At 35.3% G+C, this 24,714-nt stretch overlaps 1 protein-coding gene across 1 annotated transcript in view; it reads right to left on the reverse strand.

Moving 5' to 3' along the window:
• Positions 1 to 24,714, reverse strand: part of LOC149926158 (ATP-binding cassette sub-family C member 1-like) — a 58,682-nt gene that overhangs the window by 12,998 nt on the left and 20,970 nt on the right. Inside the window, exons 8-10 of the mRNA XM_090161876.1 lie at positions 23,275 to 23,386; positions 19,186 to 19,644; positions 17,543 to 17,742 (exon numbers count right to left, since the gene is read on the reverse strand). Coding sequence (XP_090018002.1) covers positions 17,543 to 17,742; positions 19,186 to 19,644; positions 23,275 to 23,386 — 771 coding nt within the window. The remainder of the gene's footprint in view (positions 1 to 17,542; positions 17,743 to 19,185; positions 19,645 to 23,274; positions 23,387 to 24,714) is intronic.

Consider the following 24,714-nt stretch of genomic DNA (forward strand, 5'->3'; position numbering starts at 1 on the left):
AGCCCCCCCTATAACAGTTGAGGCCTCCAAACACCTTTATTCGATTGCGACCTCAATGCGACGTTATGCGACACCCTTACTTTCGAATGCGACATCTTAGTTAACGAGATAATCGCTTTCGTAAGTGGGGGGGGCTAACTTAACGTGAGCCCCCCCCTATAACAGTTGAGGCCTCCAAACACCTTTATTCGATTGCGACCTCAATGCGACGTTATGCGACACCCTTACTTTCGAATGCGACATCCTTACTTTCGAATGCGACATCTTAGTTAACGAGATAATCACTATCGTAAGTGGGCAGGGCTAACTTAACGCAAATGAATGGGCCGCCATGTTAAATGAATGCAAATGAATGCGACCTCATTTTAAATGAATGCAAATGAATGCGACCTCATTTTAAATGAATGCAAATGAATGCGACCTCATTTTAAATGAATGCAAATGAATGCGACGCCATTTTAAATGAATGCAAATGAAAGCGACGCCATTTTAAATGAATGCAAATGAATGCGACGCCATTTTAAATGAATGCAAATGAATGCGACGTCAATGCGAAGCAATGCGACACCATAATTATCGAAATAATCACCGCTATTCGAATGCGACAGCCGTGTTAACGAGATAATCGATTGAACCAGATCGATAATCATCAAATATAAATACGGAAACACAGGTCGATTAAGTTGGCCCCCCTTTTTTGATTTCCCAGAAAATTTCTCTATCAATTTTATGCACCCACAATGCGACAGCAAGTGAAAGAGATGTGACTTAACCATTATCGAGATATAATTAAAATTAAAAGGGGGCTAAATTAACGTCAGCCCCCATAATTTCGTTATTCAACCAGAACAGAATATCATAGCCACTAGATGGCAATGCGAAGAAATGCGACAGATATAATTTTGATTGCGAAAAATAGTTTATGAGAAAATTAATAGAGAAAGTGGGGGGGGGCTAACTTAACAGTAACCCCCCATATTAATTCATAATTTTAATTAACCTTAATATAAAGAGACGTCAATGCGAATTAATGCGACACTATTTTTAACGAATGCGACAAATTAGGTTATGAGATAATAGACAAATGAAAAAAGGGGGCTAATTTATTGGCAGCCCCCCCCCCCCCGAAATATAAAAAATAAGTTCTATAAAAAAATGAAGTCGTCAACGCGGACCAAAGCGACAACCATTTATCCAAATGCGACATCAATAAAAATAGTTCTTCCTAACCAGATTGTTATGTGACCAATAATAGATAAAAAAGGGGGCTAATTTAATGGCAGCCCCCAAATTTTATATTTATAATTTGTAATTAAAAATAAATTACGTCGTTAACGCCAACCAATGCGACAATCATTTTTCCAAATGCGACATCAATAGAAATAGTTCTTCCTAACCAGATTGGAATATGACCAATATAAATAAAAAAAGGGGGCTAGTTAAACGGCAGCCCCCAAAATATAATGAAAAATTAAAAAAAAATAATTTGCGAGTGTAACGCTAATTAACACGACAATCGTTTTTTCAAATGCGACATCCATAGAAAGAGTATTTCCTATCCAGAATTTTTTTTATCAGATTTAGAAAAAAAAACAATCTAAGGAGACGGCGATCAATTTAATGCAACACTGTTTTACACGAATTCAACAAATTAGGTAAAGTAAAAAGCTAATTTATTGGTAGCCTCAGAATATTAAAAATTTAAAAAAAAATTAATTATGTTTTTAACGTGGACTAATGCGACAACACCTTTATTAATTGTGACAATATTTCATACCTGCGAAACTGACTACTAAATGCACTCCATTTATGTTTTAAAAGCGATAGTTTTATTCAAGAAAACTGATAGTAGCGACTGCGTATGATTACGAATCATCTCTTTTTGATAGCGACAACTGGGTGACTGCTTGAGACATAATTTTAATGAATGGGACATCATTTTAAGTGAATGCGACATCAATATAAATGAATGCGACATCAATATAAATGAATGCGACATCAATATATATGAATGCGACATCAATATATATGAATGCGACATCAATATATATGAATGCGACCTCATTTAAATGGACTGCGACCTTATTTTAAATTAATGCGACAATTTTAATGTGAAACCTTAAAATTAATGCGACATCAATATAAATGATTCCGACATCAATATAAATGAATTAGACCTCATTTTAAATTAATGTGACCTTATTTTAAATGATTGCGACCTCATTTTAAATGAATGCTACCTCATTTTAAATGAATGCGACCTCATTTCAAATGAATGCGACATTATTGAAATAATTGCAATATAATTAGCATTGAATGCGATATAATTTGAATTGAATGCGATATAATTTTTAAATAATGTGACTTTAATTTAATTGAACGCGGGACCATATTTATGTCATCAAACCGCAATTGTACGACGTAAATAAATTCTATTGAGGGTGTTAAAGATAAGTTTGTCAAATATTAAGAGGAGTGGCGTAGACAAGGGGTTTCTGTGTCCAACGCCCCACCCCTTTTCAGCCAACCTTTTTCTGTTTTATATATCAACTCCTTCTTAACATTGACACTCGTCGACACCTTTGACGTATTTCCGGCTACGTCACAGATAAGGAGCTGTTTTCTATGGATCCTAATGAGTTGAACTTGTCTAATGAACATGAGTTGTAAAGTGCTTTGTTTAATACTGATAATCGGTATTCTTCCTTAAACCAATTTTGATTTCATAAAGTGATTAGATATTTTTTATCAGTGAAATGAAATACTTTAATATGTGGCAAAAAATCATTATTATACCTTTAGAAGTAATGTAATTCTGAAGAGGGATTCATGTTTTTTAAAATTAAACGCTCCAAAATAGTTATTTCCGTTTCGATGTCAATTTGAATGGCTATAAAATCACCGCCATTTTGTAATCCCTCAAGTCATTTTGTACCGCCTCCTTGCTAGAGGTCGGCGGAACAAATAAATTAACCGCAACAATTTCAATTAATCATTAAAATTAGTATTATCTGTTTTATACGAATAAACAACGATTTAACATGCACAATTTATAATTTTTTTCGAATATTTCTGAATAATTCTCGGTTATGGATAAATATTAACAATCGTATAATTTCTTATTCAAACGCCGACCTCTACTCCTTGCAGAGACCCTCTCAAAGATCAAATGGTTGTTCATCACAAAATCAAACTAAGACGCTGCAGTCGCTCAGAAGTGAAAATAAGAAAACTATAAAAAATAATTAAAAAACGACCGCTTTATGTTTTTAGCGTGGTTTTCGCTTGACGATTCCCCTGCAATATTACGAGATTATAAAGAACGATCTAAAATAAAATAGTGGATATTACTTTAAATTTAAATTGGGGCCCAGTTATTAACTGTTAGAAGGCCCAGAAAGTTGATATGGTGAAGCCCCAACCCCCCTGGAAGTTGGGCCAAATTTGTATATAAAAATACTTGAAACATTTTAAAATACTAGCACCACCTCTGGTTGCCCGTTTTTTCTGACAAACAAATTTATTCCGTTAGCCACAATAATGTTGTAACTTTACAATGCCTTTAATTAAATCGCTATTTAAAAAATGAACCAGGCTTAAATGAAAAACTCATTCACATTCATTTAAAATGAGGTCGCATTCATTTAAAATAGGGTCACATTCATTTAAAATGAGGTCGCATTCATTTAAAATGAGGTCGCATTCATATATATTGATGTCGCATTCATATATATTGATGTCGCATTCATTAATATTGATGTCGCATTCATTTATATTGATGTCGCATTCATTTATATTGATGTCGCATTCATTTATATTGATGTCGCATTCATTTATATTGATGTCGCATTCACTTAAAATGATGTCCCATTCATTAAAATTATGTCTCAAGCAGTCACCCAGATGCCGCTATCAAAAAGAGATGATTCGTAATCATACGCAGTCGCTACTATCAGTTTTCTTGAATAAAACTATCGCTTTTAAAACATAAATGGAGTGCATTTAGTAGTCAGTTTCGCAGGTATGAAATATTGTCACAATTAATAAAGGTGTTGTCGCATTAGTCCACGTTAAAAACATAATTAATTTTTTTTTTTAATTTTTAATATTCTGAGGCTACCAATAAATTAGCTTTTTACTTTACCTAATTTGTTGAATTCGTGTAAAACAGTGTTGCATTAAATTGATCGCCGTCTCCTTAGATTGTTTTTTTTTCTAAATCTGATAAAAAAATTCTGGTTAGGAAATACTCTTTCTATGGATGTCGCATTTGAAAAAACGATTGTCGTGTTAATTAGCGTTACACTCGCAAATTATTTTTTTTTAATTTTTCATTATATTTTGGGGGCTGCCGTTTTACTAGCCCCCTTTTTTATCTATTATTGGTCATATTCCAATCTGGTTAGGAAGAACTATTTTTATTGATGTCGCATTTGGATAAATGGTTGTCGCTTTGGTCCGCGTTGACGACTTATTTTTTTATAACTTATTTTTTATATTTCGGGGGGGGGGGGGGGGCTGCCATTAAATTAGCCCCCTTTTTTCATTTGTCTATTATCTCATAACCTAATTGGTCGCATTCGTTAAAAATAGTGTCGCATTAATTCGCATTGACGTCTCTTTATATTAAGGTTAATTAAAATTATGAATTAATATGGGGGGTTACTGTTAAGTTAGCCACCCCCCCCCTTTCTCTATTAATTTTCTCATAAACTATTTTTCGCAATCAAAATTATATCTGTCGCATTTCTTCGCATTGCCATCTAGTGGCTATGATATTCTGTTCTGGTTGAATAACGAAATTATGGGGGCTGACGTTAATTTAGCCCCCTTTTAATTTTAATTATATCTCGATAATGGTTAAGTCACATCTCTTTCACTTGCTGTCGCATTGTGGGTGCATAAAATTGATAGAGAAATTTTCTGGGAAATCAAAAAAGGGGGGGCCAACTTAATCGACCTGTGTTTCCGTATTTATATTTGATGATTCTCGATCTGGTTCAATCGATTATCTCGTTAACACGGCTGTCGCATTCGAATAGCGGTGATTATTTCGATAATTATGGTGTCGCATTGCTTCGCATTGACGTCGCATTCATTTGCATTCATTTAAAATGGCGTCGCATTCATTTGCATTCATTTAAAATGGCGTCGCATTCATTTGCATTCATTTAAAATGAGGTCGCATTCATTTGCATTCATTTAAAATGAGGTCGCATTCATTTGCATTCATTTAACATGAGGTCGCATTCATTTGCATTCATTTAAAATGAGGTCGCATTCATTTGCATTCATTTAACATGGCGGCCCATTCATTTGCGTTAAGTTAGCCCTGCCCACTTACGATAGTGATTATCTCGTTAACTAAGATGTCGCATTCGAAAGTAAGGATGTCGCATTCGAAAGTAAGGGTGTCGCATAACGTCGCATTGAGGTCGCAATCGAATAAAGGTGTTTGGAGGCCTCAACTGTTATAGGGGGGGCTCACGTTAAGTTAGCCCCCCCACTTACGAAAGCGATTATCTCGTTAACTAAGATGTCGCATTCGAAAGTAAGGGTGTCGCATAACGTCGCATTGAGGTCGCGATCGAATAAAGGTGTTTGGAGGCCTCAACTGTTATAGGGGGGGGGGCTCACGTTAAGTTAGCCCCCCACTTACGAAAGCGATTATCTCGTTAACTAAGATGTCGCATTCGAAAGTAAGGGTGTCGCATAACGTCGCATTGAGGTCGCAATCGAATAAAGGTGTTTGGAGGCCTCAACTGTTATAGGGGGGGCTCGCGTTAAGTTAGCCCCCCCACTTACGAAAGCGATTATCTCGTTAACTAAGATGTCGCATTCGAAAGTAAGGGTGTCGCATAACGTCGCATTGAGGTCGCAATCGAATAAAGGTGTTTGGAGGCCTCAACTGTTATAGGGGGGGCTCACGTTAAGTTAGCCCCCCCCCCACTTACGAAAGCGATTATCTCGTTAACTAAGATGTCGCATTCGAAAGTAAGGGTGTCGCATAACGTCGCATTGAGGTCGCAATCGAATAAAGGTGTTTGGAGGCCTCAACTGTTATAGGGGGGGGCTCGCGTTAAGTTAGCCCCCCACTTACGATAGCGATTATCTCGTTAAATAAGCTGTCGCATTCGAAAGTAAGGGTGTCGCATAACGTCGCATTGAGGTCGCAATCGAATAAAGGTGTTTGGAGGCCTCAACTGTTATAGGGGGGCTCGCGTTAAGTTAGCCCCCCCCACTTACGAAAGCGATTATCTCGTTAACTAAGATGTCGCATTCGAAAGTAAGGGTGTCGCATAACGTCGCATTGAGGTCGCATTCTATTGGTTGTGTTTCCGGGTTGATAGTTGAAAGTGGGGGGGCTGTCATTAAGTTAGCCCCCCCTTTTGTTTTAATTATTCCAACTTAACAATTATGTCGCATTTTTTTTTTTAGTTTCGCATAACGTCGCATCGAGGTCGCATTCGATCGCAAATGAAAGTTTTTAAAATTGTAGAGAGGGGGGGCCAACTTAATGGAGCCTATTAAATCGGATTTTTTGGCTTTTTTTTTAAGTTTCGGGGCTATTCTTCAAGGTTTTTGAACGTTTTTAATTATTTTCGGGGTTATGTATCTAGGATTATTTGTGGTTTTAATTAGTTTCGGGTTTGTGTGTCTGGGTTTTTGACGTTTTAAATTAGTTTCTGGGTTATGTGTCTGGGATTATTTGTGTTTTAATTTAGTTTTGGGGTTGTGTGTCTGTTTTTTTTGACGGTTTTTATTATTTTCGGGGCTATGTGTTTGGGTTTTTTTGACGTTTTTAATTAGTTTCGAGGTTATGTGTTTGGGTTTCTTGATGTTTATTATTAGTTTTGGGGTTATGTGTCTGGGTTTTTTGGCGTTTTTAATTAGTATCGCGCTATTATATCGGTGTTCTCGCAAATAAATGTTCGGTGTTATGTATAGGTTTGGTGTATGCATAGTTTGCTTGGTCGGTATTTTATAATAGTTATGCGGTATCTCATTGCTATTTCAGGAAAGTTAAGTAAATTACGTGTTATATTATTGCATGTTTCCGTTTATTTTCAGGGAGTTTAACGTCATGTCGTTCTTATTAAATAACGCTAAGCTGCGGCAACTAACACGTAAAATATTATTCAAAAAATGATATTTGAAAATAGTTTAAGTAGAAGGGTCGTATACGAAGAGCAGGGCGGAGGAAGGCTCATTTCACTAAACATATCTTGATCGCACTCCTGTAAAAGGGCAGTTTTTTGCGAAACTCTGCTCAACTTTTTAGGAGAACAATTACGCACATTGAGTTTACAGACTAAATCGGGCTAAAGTTTTCTTCAAAGTTGCGCAAATTAGCCATTCAAAACCGCGCATCTCCTACCAGATGTGCACGAATTTCGAATACCTTATGAAACTTTGGGCAAACTTTGGTCGATTTAGTGGACAAATTTCGATGGAAGCGAGCAAATTTGGCACGGCGTATAATTAAATGCGTAAATTTCAAACGGGGTGTGCAGATTGGTCAAGTTCAAAATGAATTTCTGGGAAGTTGGTAGGTTGCGTTCAAACTTGCAATACCAAATTTTAATTTTTGCACACTTGACAGAAATGGTGCAAATTACCTTTGCGCGATTTTTCTAAAATTGTAAGCGGATTATTATGATTATTATATTGTTCGCCACGAACAGAGTTGGGCATATTCACTTCACAGAATTCGGGGGACCAAATTAAAGTTGACCGATATTAGACCGAAATTTCGAAACAATCCCCAGTAGCCCATTTTTTTCCAAGCTCAAAATGTTGGTTCGGGTTAGAGGCTCACGGTTGTTTTCGTGACGTAAATTGAATTCAAGCCTCTTTTCCGGTAGTCAGCCTAACTCCACTTACACTCGCTTAGTTTCATACTTGTTATCTCTAACTAAGATCATTGAGACGCGGACTCCGATACGAAACATTGCCGCCACCTTGACTAACCAACTATTGAAAACGTTGAAGTCGCTTTAAGTCAGGGTCTCGCTTTCTGACTTTTTTCGAGTTGGTTCATTTTGGAATTAGACTTTTCAGAGTCGATAACCAAACCTTTTTTAAGTATGTTAGTTGACCAACTAGCATTTTAATGTCAAACTTTAGGGGTTGGCAATCTATTGCTTTCTAAAATTGGTTTTGTCTGTGTTATAATTGTGATATCTATTATTTCTCTTCAAACGATGGTTTGTTAAAAATGATAATGTATAAAATTTCACGCTTCGATGTAGTTTTCTTGAGCATTCCTGGTTAAACAAAAATTCGGTTAAACCTTTACCCCTTTCGAACTCAAGTGGCCAAGCACACTGCGGCTATTTTTAAATCGCTCTATTCTAAATACGTAGAGTAAAACTATATTTAATAAAATAAATTTAAAATTAAAACTAATTTTTGGAGCGTAACGAGCGAAACTCCTCTATCAAGGCACTCTTATGGCGTAATTTCCCCTAATAACTCAACAACTACAACTCCGAATGACATGAAAGTTAAAACATAGTAGGCTACCAGGAGGTGGTTTATATTAAAACAGATCCAAAATTGAGTGTGTCGTTTTTAAATATTCAATAGAACCATCCGATTTAGGTGGAGAATGACACGGACATATTGCGACATCTTTTGTAACTTATTGGAAATAAACGGGTCCACGAAAAAGATTAGTTATTCGAATTTGAAGAGAGAAGCCGAGTTTTTGTTTTAACTAAACTGTAGTATTTTGAAACGAGAGAAGCCGAGTTTAACATTGGAGAAAGCAGTTGCGGACATCGGACCCAACGAGTTTCACTTAAAATGACGTATGTTGCCGTGTCGCTACTTAAAACATTGGATGGTATTATAATAGATCCGGTTTTTAATATTGCGCGCCCTTTACAAATTAACAATAAGAGTGGATTATCTGCTAAAAAAAAACTTGAAAGGCTCAAAATCCTTTGGAGTAGTACAACATTTAAATTTTGTTTTTTATTTACCAAATAAACAGTAATCTTAAGTTAACTAAATTATTTATCACGCTTTACTTTCTCTACCTGAGTTTTATTAAACTAAGCCCAATTAACCACTGCATTATTTACGTAATTATAAAATTGGACACTTACCCTACACGCTTAAAAACTCAAAAATATTCGCCAGAAACCTCTCCAAAAATTGCGAAAAAACTGTATAATAACACGAACGCGATTGATTATACGCAAACAAAACGGCGACGTATTACCCCAAAATTAATTAAAAACGCTGATATAAGAGCTCAAAACTGATTTAAAACGTCAAAAATCTAAATTATAAAAGCCTAAAACTCCGATCTAATAGCTCGAAACTGATTCAACAAGCCAAAAGACCCAGACACATAACCTCGAAAATAATTAAAAACGTTCAAAAACCTAGACGCATAGCCCCGAATCTAGTAAAAACGTCAAAAACTGCAAACACATAACTCCGAAACTAATTAAAAATGCCAAAAAAATCCAGACACACAAACCCGAAACTAATTAAAAACACAAAAAAACAAAGACACATAACCCGAAACTAATAATAAACATCAAGAAACCCAAACACATAACCTCGAAACTAATTAAAAACGTCAAAAAAACCCAAACACATAGCCCCGAAAATAATAAAAACCGTCAAAAAAAAACAAGACACACAACCCCAAAACTAAATTAAAACACAAATAATCCCAGACACATAACCCAGAAACTAATTTAAAACGTCAAAAACCCAGACACACAAACCCGAAACTAATTAAAACCACAAAGAATCCTAGATACATAACCCCGAAAATAATTAAAAACGTTCAAAAACCTTGAAGAATAGCCCCGAAACTTAAAAAAAAGCCAAAAACTCCGATTTAATAGCTCGAAACTAATTTAAAACGTCAAAAAAACACTAATAGACAACCCCCAAAACTAATTTAAAACGTCGAAAAACACTAATAGACAACCTTGAAACTAATTTAAAATGTCAAAAAACCCAGACACTTAAATGCGAAACTAATTTAAAATGTCAAAAAACCCAGACACATAACCCGTAAACTAATTGAAAACGTCATAAACTCACATATAATAGCTCGAAACTGATTCAACACGCCAACAGACGCGAAAATATTACTCCGAAACTACTTAAGATCGCCCAAAAACGCCGACATATTAATCCGAAACTAATTTAAAAATGTCAAAACACTTCGCCATATTAACCCAAAATTAATTGAACGTCGATATAATAGTTCAAAACATATCTAAAACTCGAAAAGACGCCGACATATTACCCCGAAATTTATGAAAAATGCTAAAACAACACCGAAATATTACCCCGAAACCAATTAAAAATGCTTAAAAACGCCCCTTGATTAACCCGAAACTAATTATAAACCTCAAAAACGGCGATAAAATATCACGTAACTATTTCTTAAATACTCACAAGACTATAAAATATGAATTCAATATCCTAAAATATCGAAAAATATACGAAGATAATTAAAAAAATCACCGTCAAAAACTGTAAAAAGTCGTGTAACCGAGTTGTCGGCCGATGCCTCGCTGCCAACTAAAACTGACCAAAATTTGAAATTAATTTTGATTAAGCTTTAAAAATTCGTTTTTTGGTTTTGGTTTTTCCTCAATATGTCCGGAACCACTTGTCCGATTTGGAAAACGAAACCAGTTCTGGAATGGACATAATTCGGCACGAAATTGGAGAATTTCAATTGGTTGAAAAAGCGATGTTTTATTTGTTATGCCTTGGTTAAATAATTCCTAACATTTTAAAAATTTAAAATAGCCAAAAGTTTCTCTGTTCTTTAAACTTTCCAAAAAGGTATCATTCGACTTTCTACTATTAACGGTTTTAGGAATATTTGAAAAACAAAGTGTCCAGAAACTTTTGTCCGGGACTGTACATAGTAAATTTAAACCCGTTTTAGAAGGTCAGGGATACAATACGTCTCCAGGTTGTCTAGCGTTAAAGCAACCCCTCCTTAGCCACGGAGGGGGTAGTCTCTCTTCCCTTCTGTCTACCGAGGAAGAATGTAGAATTTGAAGCAGTCTATCTTTCGCAAATCCCCTATGAATGTATTTTGGGTCGCGATTTATTGGGAAAGGTAGGTATGGTCGTGGACTATGGTTTAGGGAACTTTTGTTTTCCTAACGAGCTATTTAAAAAAATTAGTTTTGATACGGCGATAAGCCAACCCGATGGATTTTGCTTCAATTTAGCTTCCGTGGACGATTTTATAGATGTTGAATTAATAAAGCAATTAATGACGCACCCCTACCTCTCGGCGAGAAAAACCAATTAAAATATCTAGTTGACGGGTACAAAACCATATTTTCTACCATACCTGGCAGGACTGATGTCATCGAACATTATATCGATGTGGGTGATAGCTTACCTATCTCCAGCGCTCCCTATAGATTTTCACCTGCCAAGCGCAAGGTTATGGACGAAATCATTGATGAAATGATTCAACTAGATATCATAGAGCCTACTAATAGCCCTTGGTCTAGCAATACGTTATTAGTTTCAAAAAAAAGATGGCACCTCTCGTCTGTGCATAGATTACCGTAAATTTAATTGTGTTACCCGTAAGGATGTTTATCCACTTCCCCGTATCGATGATATACTTGAATCAATGCATAAACCGAAATATATAACCACTTTGGATATGCGCGCGGGCTATTGGCAGGTCCCTCTACACGAAGCCCATAGAGACCTCGCTTCTTTTGTAACCCATGGAGGTCTTTTTAGACCAAAAGTATTAATGTTCGGCTTAACCAATGCGCCCGTTACCTTCCAAAGAATGGCCAACAATCTATTCCTTGATATGTCCAACGCTAGCGTTTGTGCATATCTGGACGATTTAATTATTGCCTCGAAGAGTTATTTAATAGACAAATGAAGGCTGGCCTGACCATTAAGGCCTCTAAGACCCAGTTTTGTCGCCAAGAATGTGGTATTTTAGGCCATTTAGTTAATTATGATGGTGTCAAGGTCGATCCTGAAAAAACTGATTTCATGCAAAACTACCCTATTCCTAGAAATCTTCGGCAACTTAGACGATTCCTCGGTATGGTCTCTTATTATAGACGGTGCATTAAAGATTTTTCAAAAATTGCTAGCCCCCTTAATAATTTACTTAAAAATAACTCCGTTTGGAATTGGGGAGAGCTGCAGGAATCCGCTTTTAATCAACTAAAATTTAATTTATCTTCTGCCCAGGTGTTAAGTTCACCGGACTATAACTATTCGTTTACAATTTATTGTGACGCTTCTAACGTGGGTGTCGGGGCGGTCTTACAACAACCTATTAATGGCCGTAAACACGCGGTCCAGTACGCCAGCCAGTCCCTTAGTGCCGCAGAGCGGAATTATTCGACCACGGAGAGGGAGTGTTTAGGTGTTCTTTTTGGTGTGGAAAAGTTCCGCCCCTATATCGAAGGAACAAAATTTGATGTTTTCACTGACCATAGCTCCCTGAAATGGCTCCATCGTGCACCAGACCCCACGGGTAAATTTGCCAAGTGGAATTCCCGCCTTCAAGCTTATGATTTAACATTACACCATGTCCCCGGTAAAGACAATCCGGTAGCGGACGCATTGTCACGAATCCCAGAGGATGATCCAGTTGTCGACGGGCATATTTCGGCAATATCCACTATTAACCCTGAAAATCGAGATGTCCTCTATGATAGGGATGATTTAATAAAGGCCCAAATTAATGACCCCAAATTGGGTCCCCTAATATCCTATATGAAGGAAGAACTTTTGCCGAATGACCCGATCGTCGCCAACTGGATTAAAAGTAACTCCTCTCGCTTTGAAATGCGCGAAGACATTCTTTACAGGGATATTGGCCAAATAGAACGAACGGGATGGGACAGCGTACCGGAAGCCCTACGAGCCCGAATTTTGTATATCAGTCATGATATTCCCGCAAGACATTGAAACGGCCCTTACGAAAAATGTCGTAAGAAATCTTAAGAAAACATTTGGGAGCCCAAGGGAGTCTTTGGGATTGTCATCCATTGGACAATATCTCTTAAGAACACTAAAGAAAACTTTTAGGAAGTTTCGGGAAAATCCTTTTAAGGAAAAGTTTGGAAAACTTGCCACGTGGATTCTTAAGGAAATTTTTGGAAGTTTAAATAGCAGAAAGTTAAGGTTTTGTTCGGAAAATATATCTTAAGAACACTTAAGAATATTTATGGGAAATTTTGGGAATAACCTTTTAAGGAAAAGTTCGGAAAACTTGCCTCGCGAATTCTTAAGGAAATTTTTGGGAAGTTTAAATAGCAGAAAGTTAAAAATGTATAGGAAAATATTTTTAAACAATACTTGTGAATATTTGTCTCAATTAACACTTGCAAATTTGTATATAGAATTCCACTGTAAATTTAGGTTTGACCCAATTAAAAAGAATATTGAAATGAGAAAATATTGAACTTTAAAAAATAAAATGATTTTTTTTAATCCATTGTTAAATTTAATTTCCATCCAATACTAAATTGAATTTCATCAAATAGTCCGTGCAGTTTTTAATAATTCTCAAACAATTATTTGTTTTTGTATTTTCAATCTGTCTAATACAATTGGAAATATTATTTGTGGAAGGTCAGTTTCTATCCCTCTAAATTCATTAAAATTATTATGTTTTAGATTTTGAACCGAGACAAACTTTCCCATTAGAAGTTGAATATATACACAATAGTTACAAAAAATTACTGGTATTATAATTTTCGGTTAAAAGTAACAGTTCTCTGTTCTCTGGCTCCTACATTTCGCACTTAATATTATTCCATTTAAGGTAACTTTTTGTGCCAAACCGTAGCTAAAGGTTGAATTTCCATATCATCTAACTAAAGTAACCATTATGTAACAAATTTCCTTAAAAACATGTTTAAAGAATTACATTGATATGGTGTTAGATTTATTAGGAAATATTTTAAGGGTCTTTTGGAAAGTTATAGTAAGATACTTGGGTGTTCTTAAGAAGTCGTTCGAAATTTATTTTTAAGAAATCTTTCGAAAGTTGTTGGGGAAAAATGGCCAAACTTCCCGATGTTTCCCAAGGGAATTTCTTAAGAATTTCCCAAAAATATTCGTACAAAATATTCTTAAGAAAACTTACGAAATTTGTTGGGAAAATACGGCCAAGCTTCCCAATGTTTCCCAAGGGAACTTCTTAAGAATTTCCCAAACATATTCGTTAACAATATTCTTAAGAAATCTTACGAAATTTGTTGGGAAAATAAGGCCAAACTTCCCAATGTTTCCCAATGGAACTTCTTAATAATTTCCCAAAAATATTCGTTAAAAATATTCTTAAGAAATCTTACAAAATTTGTTGGGAAAATACGGCCAAACTTCCCAATGTTTCCCAAGGGGATTTCTTAAGAATTTCCCAAAAATATTCGTTAAAAAAATTCTTAAGAATCCGTAAGACATTTTTCGTAAGGGGGATTCAAAGCCAATTCACTTGGGAAGGACTCACTCGCGACGTCGTGAAGTATTGTTCCACGTGCACAGTGTGCCAAAAACACAAAACCCCCCGGCAATTACCGGCGGGACTGCTTAAAAGTAGTGATGTCGCTAAGCCCTTCGACGTAATTTCAATTAATTTAAAGGGTCCATACCCCCGAAGTAAACGAGGCTTCAAATTCATTTTGGTCGTGTCAGATTACCTCACAAAATGGGTAGAGATATTTCCCCTGCGCAACGCCACTGCAAAACCTATTGTCAACCATCTGGTAAATGATGTTTTCACTAGATTAGGCCTAACCTCTATTTTTAAACAATTAGGCGTAAATCAAAATTTTACTAATTTATATCATCCGCTAGAAAATTTAACCGAGCGATTTAATCAGATTATTGGTACCATGGTTGCTTCATATGTCGCTGACAATCACCAAGATTGGGATATAAATTTGCAACAGCACGCCATGGCCATAAGAAACATGGTCAATGATTCTACTGGTTTTAGTGCGGCCGAACTGATGTTTGGTCGCGAGCTTCGAACTGCGTCTCATTTGATTAGCAGTAAAAATTTAGATAAGTATGTAGGAAGCGAGGCTGAAAAAGCCTATGGGCACAAACTCTTGCCAAAAGTCCAAAAAGCTTTGGAGGAGGGATATAATAACCTGAAAAGAGCGCAAGCCAAACAGAAGGCCCAATATGATAAGCGTCTTCGCGATTTCGAAGTTGACGAAGGCGATTTAGTTTACAAACGGTCACACCATTTGTCTAGTGCCGTAGACAATTTTTCAGCCAGTGTATCTCCGAAATTTGAAGGCCCCTTTAAAGTAATTAAAAAGTTTAGCGCCCGTACTTATAAGCTTGAGGATATATTGACTAAAAAGCCTTTATTTGGAACTTACAATATATCCCAATTAAAGCTACACAAGGAGCGCGAAGGGTTAACGTTGAGAGAAAACGATTTTGATTTAGCCCCCGATAACTCTTTTGATAGTGATCGGGTGGTTAAAGTGGTACCCCAGCCTGTTAGTGGTCGTACATTGCGACCACGAGACCCCATAACTGGCAGAGCTCAAATCTGATCCTTGTGTGATCGATTTTTTTTTGTATGCATACGTATTTTTTTTGTCCTTTATGTTATTAATTTAGTGCACCAGTATTTATTGAGACGTCTCCCTTTCATTGTAATCTAAATAGCGCGCGATTTTACTTTTTATTTTATATTCCTTGTTAGGTAAATTTCGTTCTACTTCAACTTTTGTATTTTTTTTTATCGATCTATTACTGTCAAAATATTTTTGGTTTTAATTTTTGTAGTAGTTAAATGTTAGGTCACACGCGGACGTGCGACATTAGTTTGGGGAGAGTGTAACGCAAAATAAGCCTTAATAAGCCTAAGTCCTAATTAAACCGTTTAATTTAAAAATATAAATATTATATTTCTATAAATTCTGCAGTTTCTCAATTCTGTTAAATATTGTACCATACAATTTCTTTTAATCATTTCCAATTCGTGGAAACTCATTAACCTACCTGGAAACTGGTGTCCGAGTGACAGTTGATGGGTCTCCCCCCTTGTTTAATCCCTTTCGCTATAGAGGGTCGTTCTGGGAACACTGGCCATGGTCCCCATTCGAGTCCTTTATTTATGCCGACTCGCGGCACCGTAGTTGTTGGGTTTAGCGTGGTATCTTCCTCTCCCTTCCATTGATGTTTTAAGAGTAACAAACCCTTATTCTAAATTTATCCCCAAAAAGATGAGGTTTGCCATTTTCTTTAAGCCATTAACTTGTGTTTCCACGGAAATATATTTTCGTGGGAATGGCTCTGTATTTTTCCCAGGGCAATTGCCAATTTGGTATTGCCCTGTCAAAGTATTTTTGTGTATTGTTAATATGTGGTGATTAATAGTGCTAGCCACGCCGGCGACCTTCGTCAAAAATAATTTGACAGTTTAATTTCCGCGAAAAGTGCGGCAAACGTTTTAAGTATTCGGACCATGGTTTTGGTTCCCACGATCTCCCCTTGGAGAGTTACCATCCAGAGTGACCATCCAGAGTTTCCCGGGGCACGGGTCATGATTGGTCAAAAAGCTATGACGCTTGGACGGCCACGTGATCTGTGCCAGTTTAAAAACGGGACTCTGCTATTTTTTTAAGAGAGTTGGAGACCTGAAAGACATCAAAACAAGACGTGTTACAGAATTCACGATCGGGTAGAGTTCCGCGATTAACCGGGACATAGTCCCTGCTTGGTGACAAGGTTCCCCGTCACAAAAAGTCATGTGCGGCAAAGTTCAACGTTAACCCATGAACGCGAACCCCGCGCCATTACGTACTTCACCAGGGTCTTGTGAACTCATGTGCGGAACCGCCATCAACGAGTAACGGGCATCACCGAATCCGAACTTCAGGAGGACTCCAAACAATGTTGTAAATGTATTTATTTATTTATTTTTCTTGTCTGTATATTATTACCTTTTCAATTTATTTTTCTTGTCTGTATATTATTACCTTTTCAATTTATTTTTCTTGTCTGTATATTATTACCTTTTCAATTTATTTTTCTTGTCTGTATATTATTACCTTTTCAATTTATTTTTCTTGTCTGTATATAAGTAACCTTTCAATTTAATATTTAAGTTCGCCCTTATTATACAAGCGTACGTACGTCCCCACTAAATTCATGATTCAATTGTGTTTATTAAATCATTAATGGCAAACCTCATTATCTCTTTTATTTTTCTTGATTTAAGCATACCCCTAGACAGACTAACTTTAATTAAAAATACCCCTAGACTATTTTAATAACCTCGCTCACCCCAATAGTGAAAGTGACGCGAGTCCCCGGGCCAGTCGTTTTTAGTTCGATTAATGTAGCTTTTAACTGACTTCCCCTTTTTACCCTTTTTTTGAGAACGTAGTTAATTATTAATTAGGTTAATGGGTATAGGTATACATTTCGTTACAACCCCCTTGTCGGCCTCAATGCGAGACATTTTGCTAATTGGCTAGCTAAGCCACTGCATTGGTCACTCGGCCTATAAGGTATTAATACGCACCTTTGAGTGGACTCTACACTGTAACTTAGTGTTTCTTTTTCGTTGATAAGTGAAATGGCTTTTTTCGTGAATATGTCCGTCGCGTCAAGTGACCTGATGATTCCGACGCCAGCCAATGAATCGGAGAAATGCGAATAAAGTGGCGAGTTGGCGGAAGACAGCAGCCTTTTCAATTGGCCGTTGGATCTCATGAAATATCTCTGCAACAGAAGGTTTCGATTTTCATTTAAAAAGTCTATAATACAGTTTATAAGCGTGGTAGTTAGTCGAAATAATTATTGATTCATTAGCGAGGAATTATGTAAAAATAATTTTATCATATCGAAGACGGTACGTAAGGCTTAAGTCGCTTTGCTAATCTAATGTTTGAAGTTGGCAGATGATTACGTTCTTATTAAATACAAATTATGAATAATTTAAGAAAAACACATCACGAAATTTACTTTAAATAATCGGGTTTATAAAATGTAGTGCAGCCGTGAATAAAAACTTAATAATATTAATAATGTTAATATCCTCTAAATCTGAAACGAATTTCGTCCAACCGGATGTAGCTTTAAAACTATTTCCATTATTCATATTTCTTTATCAAATTGATAGATGGGCAACGTTTTACGTCCCAATGTAAGATAAATGTCATCTCTTAAAACATTTTACAATTAGTGTTTTCTTGTGTACTTTATATTGCTCGATTTTAATTTGTCTCAATAGCTGAAAACTATTCATGAGTTCTGAACCGTTAAGAGAACGGCTTAGGACTAAGCTGTGACGTCACGCAAAAGTTCTGGATAGTTCAGAACTTTTGGACGAATAGTTGTGATTCGTACGATTTGACGTACGCAGCCCGATGTGCAGACGAATTTTAGAGATTTCAACCTTGAGTTCCGGCCAGTACTTGCTCTTGAGCAGGTACCATTTAGAACGGTTCCGAACGGTTCAACAAGAGGTTCTTGTCTGCGAATAGTTTGCATTTGGGTAGTTCTAGAATTTTTTTTGCCGAATAGTGCGCATGGGGACTGGTTGAACGGTTCAGAACTCACGAATATTTTTCAGCTAATTATGACAAGGGTTTTTGTTTTGAAGATATTAAAATTAAGGTAAACTTTACTTTTAAAACCAAACCAACGAAGGCGCTTATGGCGTTTTCTAGTTCAAAGTCCAATTATTCAGAAAATCTCCCGGCCAAAGTTACGAAGGAAACTTGCGTCCAAAATAGCTAGCGACTTCCAAATGCCTTTAAATCAAGTGGCCGCGTTACGATGCTTTGGCAGCCATTAATTCCACGCTAACCCACAGCCCTCCATACTCTAAATATTACCATTATCCTCAACTAGTTTTTTGGTAAGGGGAAACCGAAGAATTCGGGTAAACCCCTTCAACCAGCGTATATCTTGTTACCTCAGCTAAGACTAGAATAGGCAATTTCACCTATCCCTAATCGGAATTGGCCTTAACAATATTTCACATTCGATTTAATACAAAAATGGCAAACCAATGTTAGCAATTTCTATTGCCATTGTATTCTTAAATCATATAACATCCATTTAAAGAAGAATTATAAATTCAAAATATTTGATCGTTGCGAATCTTCCTTAGAAAATAAAAATGTTTTGTAAAAATATCGTAATCATCAAAAACTTTACCTGCACAAATATAAAAGGTAATAAACAGAGGAAAAGTCCCAAAATGAAGAATGGAACTTCACACACGATTGCTATAACGTATCCCAGCAGAAGAAACGCAGCGGAGCAAACAAAATTGGCATCCGGAGGAATAGTCTGGTCGGCGTCTTGGATGTCGCTGGAAAATCTGTTCAGAATTCGCCCAACTGGTGTTGTATCGAAGAAGACTAAGGGCGACCTTAAAACGGATTTGAGCAATTTGCGGTGCATTTTAAACGAGCCTCTTAAGAAAGAGAGCAACAAAACCAATGACATTGCGGGTATTAACACGCACTGCCCGAGTGTAAAAATTCCAAAAATTAGAAATCCTGGTTGGCTAGATGTTAGTTCTGTTTTTGTGATATTTCCAGCTTCAATGGCAACTGAATTTAAAGTATCACTCCAGCCCGCCAACCAATACTTAGAAGCGACCGAGAGATACTGCGAAATTGCGACACCAATTATTATGACGAAGCACCATTTTATTCCAATCAGTTTGAAAAATTGTTTTAAAACTGAAAGTGTAGACTGTTAAAAAAAAGTTATCGATAAGATTATGGCTTGTTTTGATATATTTGAACTGTGTGATCAAAAATGAAAGAGCAAAATGGATAAACCGATTAAAGCAAGTATGTATAATTTTGTAATTTTAATATCAGTAAATTAAAATAAATAATCAATTAACGGTATGATAACTATCAAGAAAAATGGATTTTACTTACAAGGAGGCGACTGAGGTGATTATCATCGATTTGTTCAAACTCGGGGATCTAGAAAAGATTTCCAAGCAAAAATGTCAATGGGCTTCCGTTTTGCAATGGCCCATGGCAACCGAAATGGTTTTTGACAACTCAGTTTAAAGTGTTCTTTACGGGACCTAGCATGGGAAAATCACTCTATATAATTTTTTATATTTTCAGATAAACAAAATTATTAATTAGTGGGTAAATGCAAGTAATTTTGGGAAAATGCGATTAACATTTTGTAAACACAAATATATTAAGGAAAATCTTGATAAAGGTGATTTATGCTAATAAAATGGGTAAATGTAGAGGAATTTATGGAAATTAAATTAAATTTGGGTAGATGCGAACAAAATTGAGTTAATGCGAATAAATTGAGTTAACGCGAATAAATTGAGTTAACGCGAATAAATTGAGTTAAAGCGAATAACTTGAGTTAACGCGAATAAATTGAGTTAACGCGAATAAATTGAGTTAACGCGAATAAATTGAGTTAACGCGAATAAATTGAGTGAATGCGAATAAATTGAGTTAACGCGAATTCGTTTGGGGTAAGTATAGGGAAATTTGGGCATTAATAAAAATTGGCCTTTTGAAATGAAATTGGTAAATGAAGGTAAATTTGGGTAAAAGCAAGGAAATTTCTTTTAATGCAAATTAATTTTGATGAGTGCGAATACATTTCGATAAAAGCTAGGAAATTGGGTATTTACAAATAATTTTGGGTAAACGCAAAGGTTTGAAAATGGAGGCAGAAAATTGATAATGAATCAGTAAACTTATTTAAGGGACCTTCACAGGGTTGGCTGATTTAAATAAATTTTAATAAAGTATTTTTGAAAAAGAAAAAACCTCGCCAATTGCTATAATTTAGGTTTAAATATAATCTTTCTTGTACTCCCCCCCTAATGTTGCATTGGATTCTATCTGTAGGTGGGGATTCCGATAAAAAGTTTTTGGAAAGTACCAAAACACGTTTTAAAAAATAAAAACTTCTATATGACTATTAGCTTAAATTGAATAAATTCATTATGCATATATATAGATTAAGTCTTTAAAAAATTAAAACATATTTGTTTTAGGTAAAATTATGATACTAAATTATATAAAATTTTAAATTTTAATTTAAATAAAAAAATCCGTAAAAATCAAAAATCCATAAAAATAAAAATAAATCAATTAAAATCCGATTTAAATAAAATAATATCGATTTATTTCATTTTTTCTAAATCAAAAAATTGCTACCCCGGGACCTTAATAGTTAAAACCCCTAAACCACGTATGTTTGTCAAAGTACGTGTTTATGCCATCAACCCCACCCCAGAAACCATAAAAAACCTGCCAGAAGTAAAATAAATCGTGGATACGCCATTTATCAAGGGTTTCTAAAAATGCCATCTTAACGGAACTGCGGGTTAAATCCGCCATCTTGGCAATGGAGGCACAAATTCACTAAAACGTCAATAAATAACAAAGTTTTTAAAATATATTTACGTGTTATAGTTTAAACTATATTCCTTTTTTGTTAATAAATAAAGAATTTATGTTTAAGAAATTACAAGTGAAAACAAGTAACAAACATATATTCAATTCACTTCATTTACCATAATGAATTCTGAATAGGCTTGATATATTTGGTTCAATTCATTTGAACTCATATGACGCAAGCATTTAAACTATTTGGAGAAACGTTAATAAGTTCAGATTCCGAATCAGCACCATTTTTCTACCTAAAATAATTTTTGTTACTGATTTAAGTTAATAAGTATCAAAGATTTACGAAAAAACTCTACCCTTCTACGGAACTTAACCCGACCATCAGGTTTAAAGGTCGGCCGATTATTAACGCCTAGCTTATTATTTATATTCTTTACAAATTCGAATTTACACTCATTTACTTACGATTACGTAATTTATATTAATTTCCTCGAATTTATTTTCTAAAAATACTTGAAATTACTAAACCCCAACTTTCAAGTACAAAGTTTCTTACCCAAATGCGTTCACATTTACACAAATTTATTCAGTGAAGATGGTATTTTTAGAAAACCTAGATAAAGATTATATCCAGAATTTTACTTCTGGAAGGGCTTTGAATGGTTTCTAGGGGTTGGGGTAATGGGCTAGAAACGTACTTTGACCAATTTATTCGGTTCAAGGGTTATAACTTTTAAAGACTCTTAATTACGCTCACTACTTCATAACCAAATTTCTGCCCCTTTTTCAAAGCTATGATCAAGTATTCGTGGTTTTCTTTGCACTAACCAAATGTATTAGCATCTATCACAGCTATTGAAATTTTCCTTTATATATTCGTTTTTACCAAATGTTAGTTGCATTTACCCAAAATGAACCGAATTTGACCATTTATTCATAATTTTGTTCATTTGAGTTATTTTGTGTAAAAACCAAATTTTTAATTTCTAAAAATTATTTACAGGGGGGACCTGCCAAATCGGTGATTTTCCCATGTTAAATCCCGTAAAGAAAATTTTCAATTGAATTGTCAAAAACAATTTCGGTTTCCATGGCAAAACGTAAACCGATTGAAATTTCCCTTTTTGGGAACTAGAACTCTGAGTTTTGAACAAAATCGGTGAGCATCACCTTGGGTCGTCTCCATGTTAGTAACATTAAGACGATAAAATTTGAATTTAAAGATTTTGTGTTTGTAATGTCAGTTCAATTTCTTTAGATGCTTTTTAGAACTAGTCAGACCATTTTTACAAGACTTTCCACTGTGCCATCTTTCTATTCGACTTGAGCCTTTTGTTGGTAAAACATACTTTGAAATTATGAATACTGCAAAAAATATTATTACAAATGACTCGTTCGTAAACGATAATCTCAGTACTTCATTCTTTCTAGCTTTAAGTTATGTTTGTTTAATTAGTCCTTTAAATATAGACATTAAGACAAGTTTTACTTGTATTCTTCCCTCATTATTTATTGCACGTTGGTACACAAAACTTATAAAACATAGAATAAATTTCGTACAAGGAACCGTATCTTTTAAAATATTTGGGTTTTAAATAATTTATGTTTCTAGTCGCGTGAAGTAAACGTCAACTAAGGCTAGCTTACTTTTAAAAATGACTGTCACATTTATTATTAACATTATTTAATAAAGGAGATATCTCAGATTTCAAGTATCAATCTAGGAACAAAGATTTTAGAGAAAGTGCCATGAATTATGTAACTTAATAGAAAGTAAAGCTTTTAAAAATCAATATTTTTCGTGTGGATAATGAAACTCTTTGTTTTGAGAAGCTTTCAATTTATCTTTTGCATTTTCACAATGTCCCAATTTTGGTACTTAGGTACTTACAATGCGCTGACTTGTTTTTTCACTTTCAATTAGATTCCTGCCAACCAAAATATTTCTACTAGATGTATTTCGATTCCAAAACTTTCTTTCAAAAGTGTTTAAGTGACTTTCCCTAAAGAATTCATAAAAATATCAATTAAGTATAGTTTATCTTCACCCTTTTACTATTTTATCACAATTATTTTATAACCATTTTAGTCAATTTCATAGAAACAAACAAAATACATAAAAGACAGTCGATTGAACTATTACCATTCTGAAAATATTGTTAAAAGAAATCAGTAATATAACTTTGGCGCATGCGCAGATACAGAGCAGATTAATTGTACGTTTTTTGTGTCTAAAGAAACTTAGAAATTAATAAAGATAATTTAGTGAAGCTAAATGTTACGAAGTTTAAATACTTTAGTAAAACTTTAAATAAACTCTTAAAGCAAGTGTCGGCTCTAGGTGAAGTAGCTCTTTTTTTCAACAGATGTTGCTAGCGTCGAAATCAAAACAAGATGCTGAAGCTACATATTGACCCAAAAGGCGGGACATAAAAGTATGCTTCGCTTCGATTGGCTCGTTTGTAAATTTGTCAATAACTTCAATTATAGTAATTGTTTACCAAATATAGGATATATAAATTAGGTTAAAGTTCACTAAGTAGAGTAAAAGTGGTCTAAATATAACTCTCTATAATGGCTCTCTGACGAAGTTATTGTTTCGCTATTTTGAATTTTAGCTTCCTTGGCCATCAATAGATGGCTCCACGCTCTCCACGAAAGTAACTTTTTTTCGAAGATTCGGATAAATTCATGGCCATCTCTAATAACAGGGGCCTTTTGATGATACAGGTGGCAATGATAGAGCCGACAGTTGGTTTAAGTAAATGGCGTAACACAGATTATATCGAAGCTATCGAAAAACCAATTATTGATGAAAGTTTTAATCGGCCCGTAGAGGATAAAATGCTTTAAAGGGGAACGGCCAAGCTTTTCCAAATATGGCCTTATTTCCGTATCAAAAGATTAACAAGACGTTCAATATACTAACACGTACCTTTTTTTGTCTTGAAAAAATAGCTTTTGGCCCAAAAAGTTGAAACGAAAAATAACGCCAGGTGTTTGGGTTTGGATTTTCACCGCCATCTTAGGGGCTGCCGCCAGCGCCCCTAACCCCGTATGAGCGATTTAAAATCGCGCAATTTTGGCTTAGGTCTCTTATAACTGGAACGCGCCGCGTGTGCAAAACATATTTTTTGCGTCTTCAGCAGCGCGCGCTTTTACGATGTTTTTCTGTCTCACCGACTTCACACCAGGTGTCGCGGTGGACGCGCGCTTTTCGATTTCCCGAAATTTCTTTATTTTATTAAAAATTAACCACTCAATATTTTTTGATGCGGTTTACGCCATAAATTTTAGGTTTTTAATGGGCTATAGGGCTATCTAACTGGCT

Source organism: Leiobunum rupestre, chromosome 10 (genome assembly GCF_980474605.1).
Source record: "Leiobunum rupestre chromosome 10, qqLeiRupe1.1.hap1, whole genome shotgun sequence".
Classification (NCBI taxonomy): Eukaryota; Metazoa; Arthropoda; class Arachnida; order Opiliones; family Sclerosomatidae; genus Leiobunum; species Leiobunum rupestre.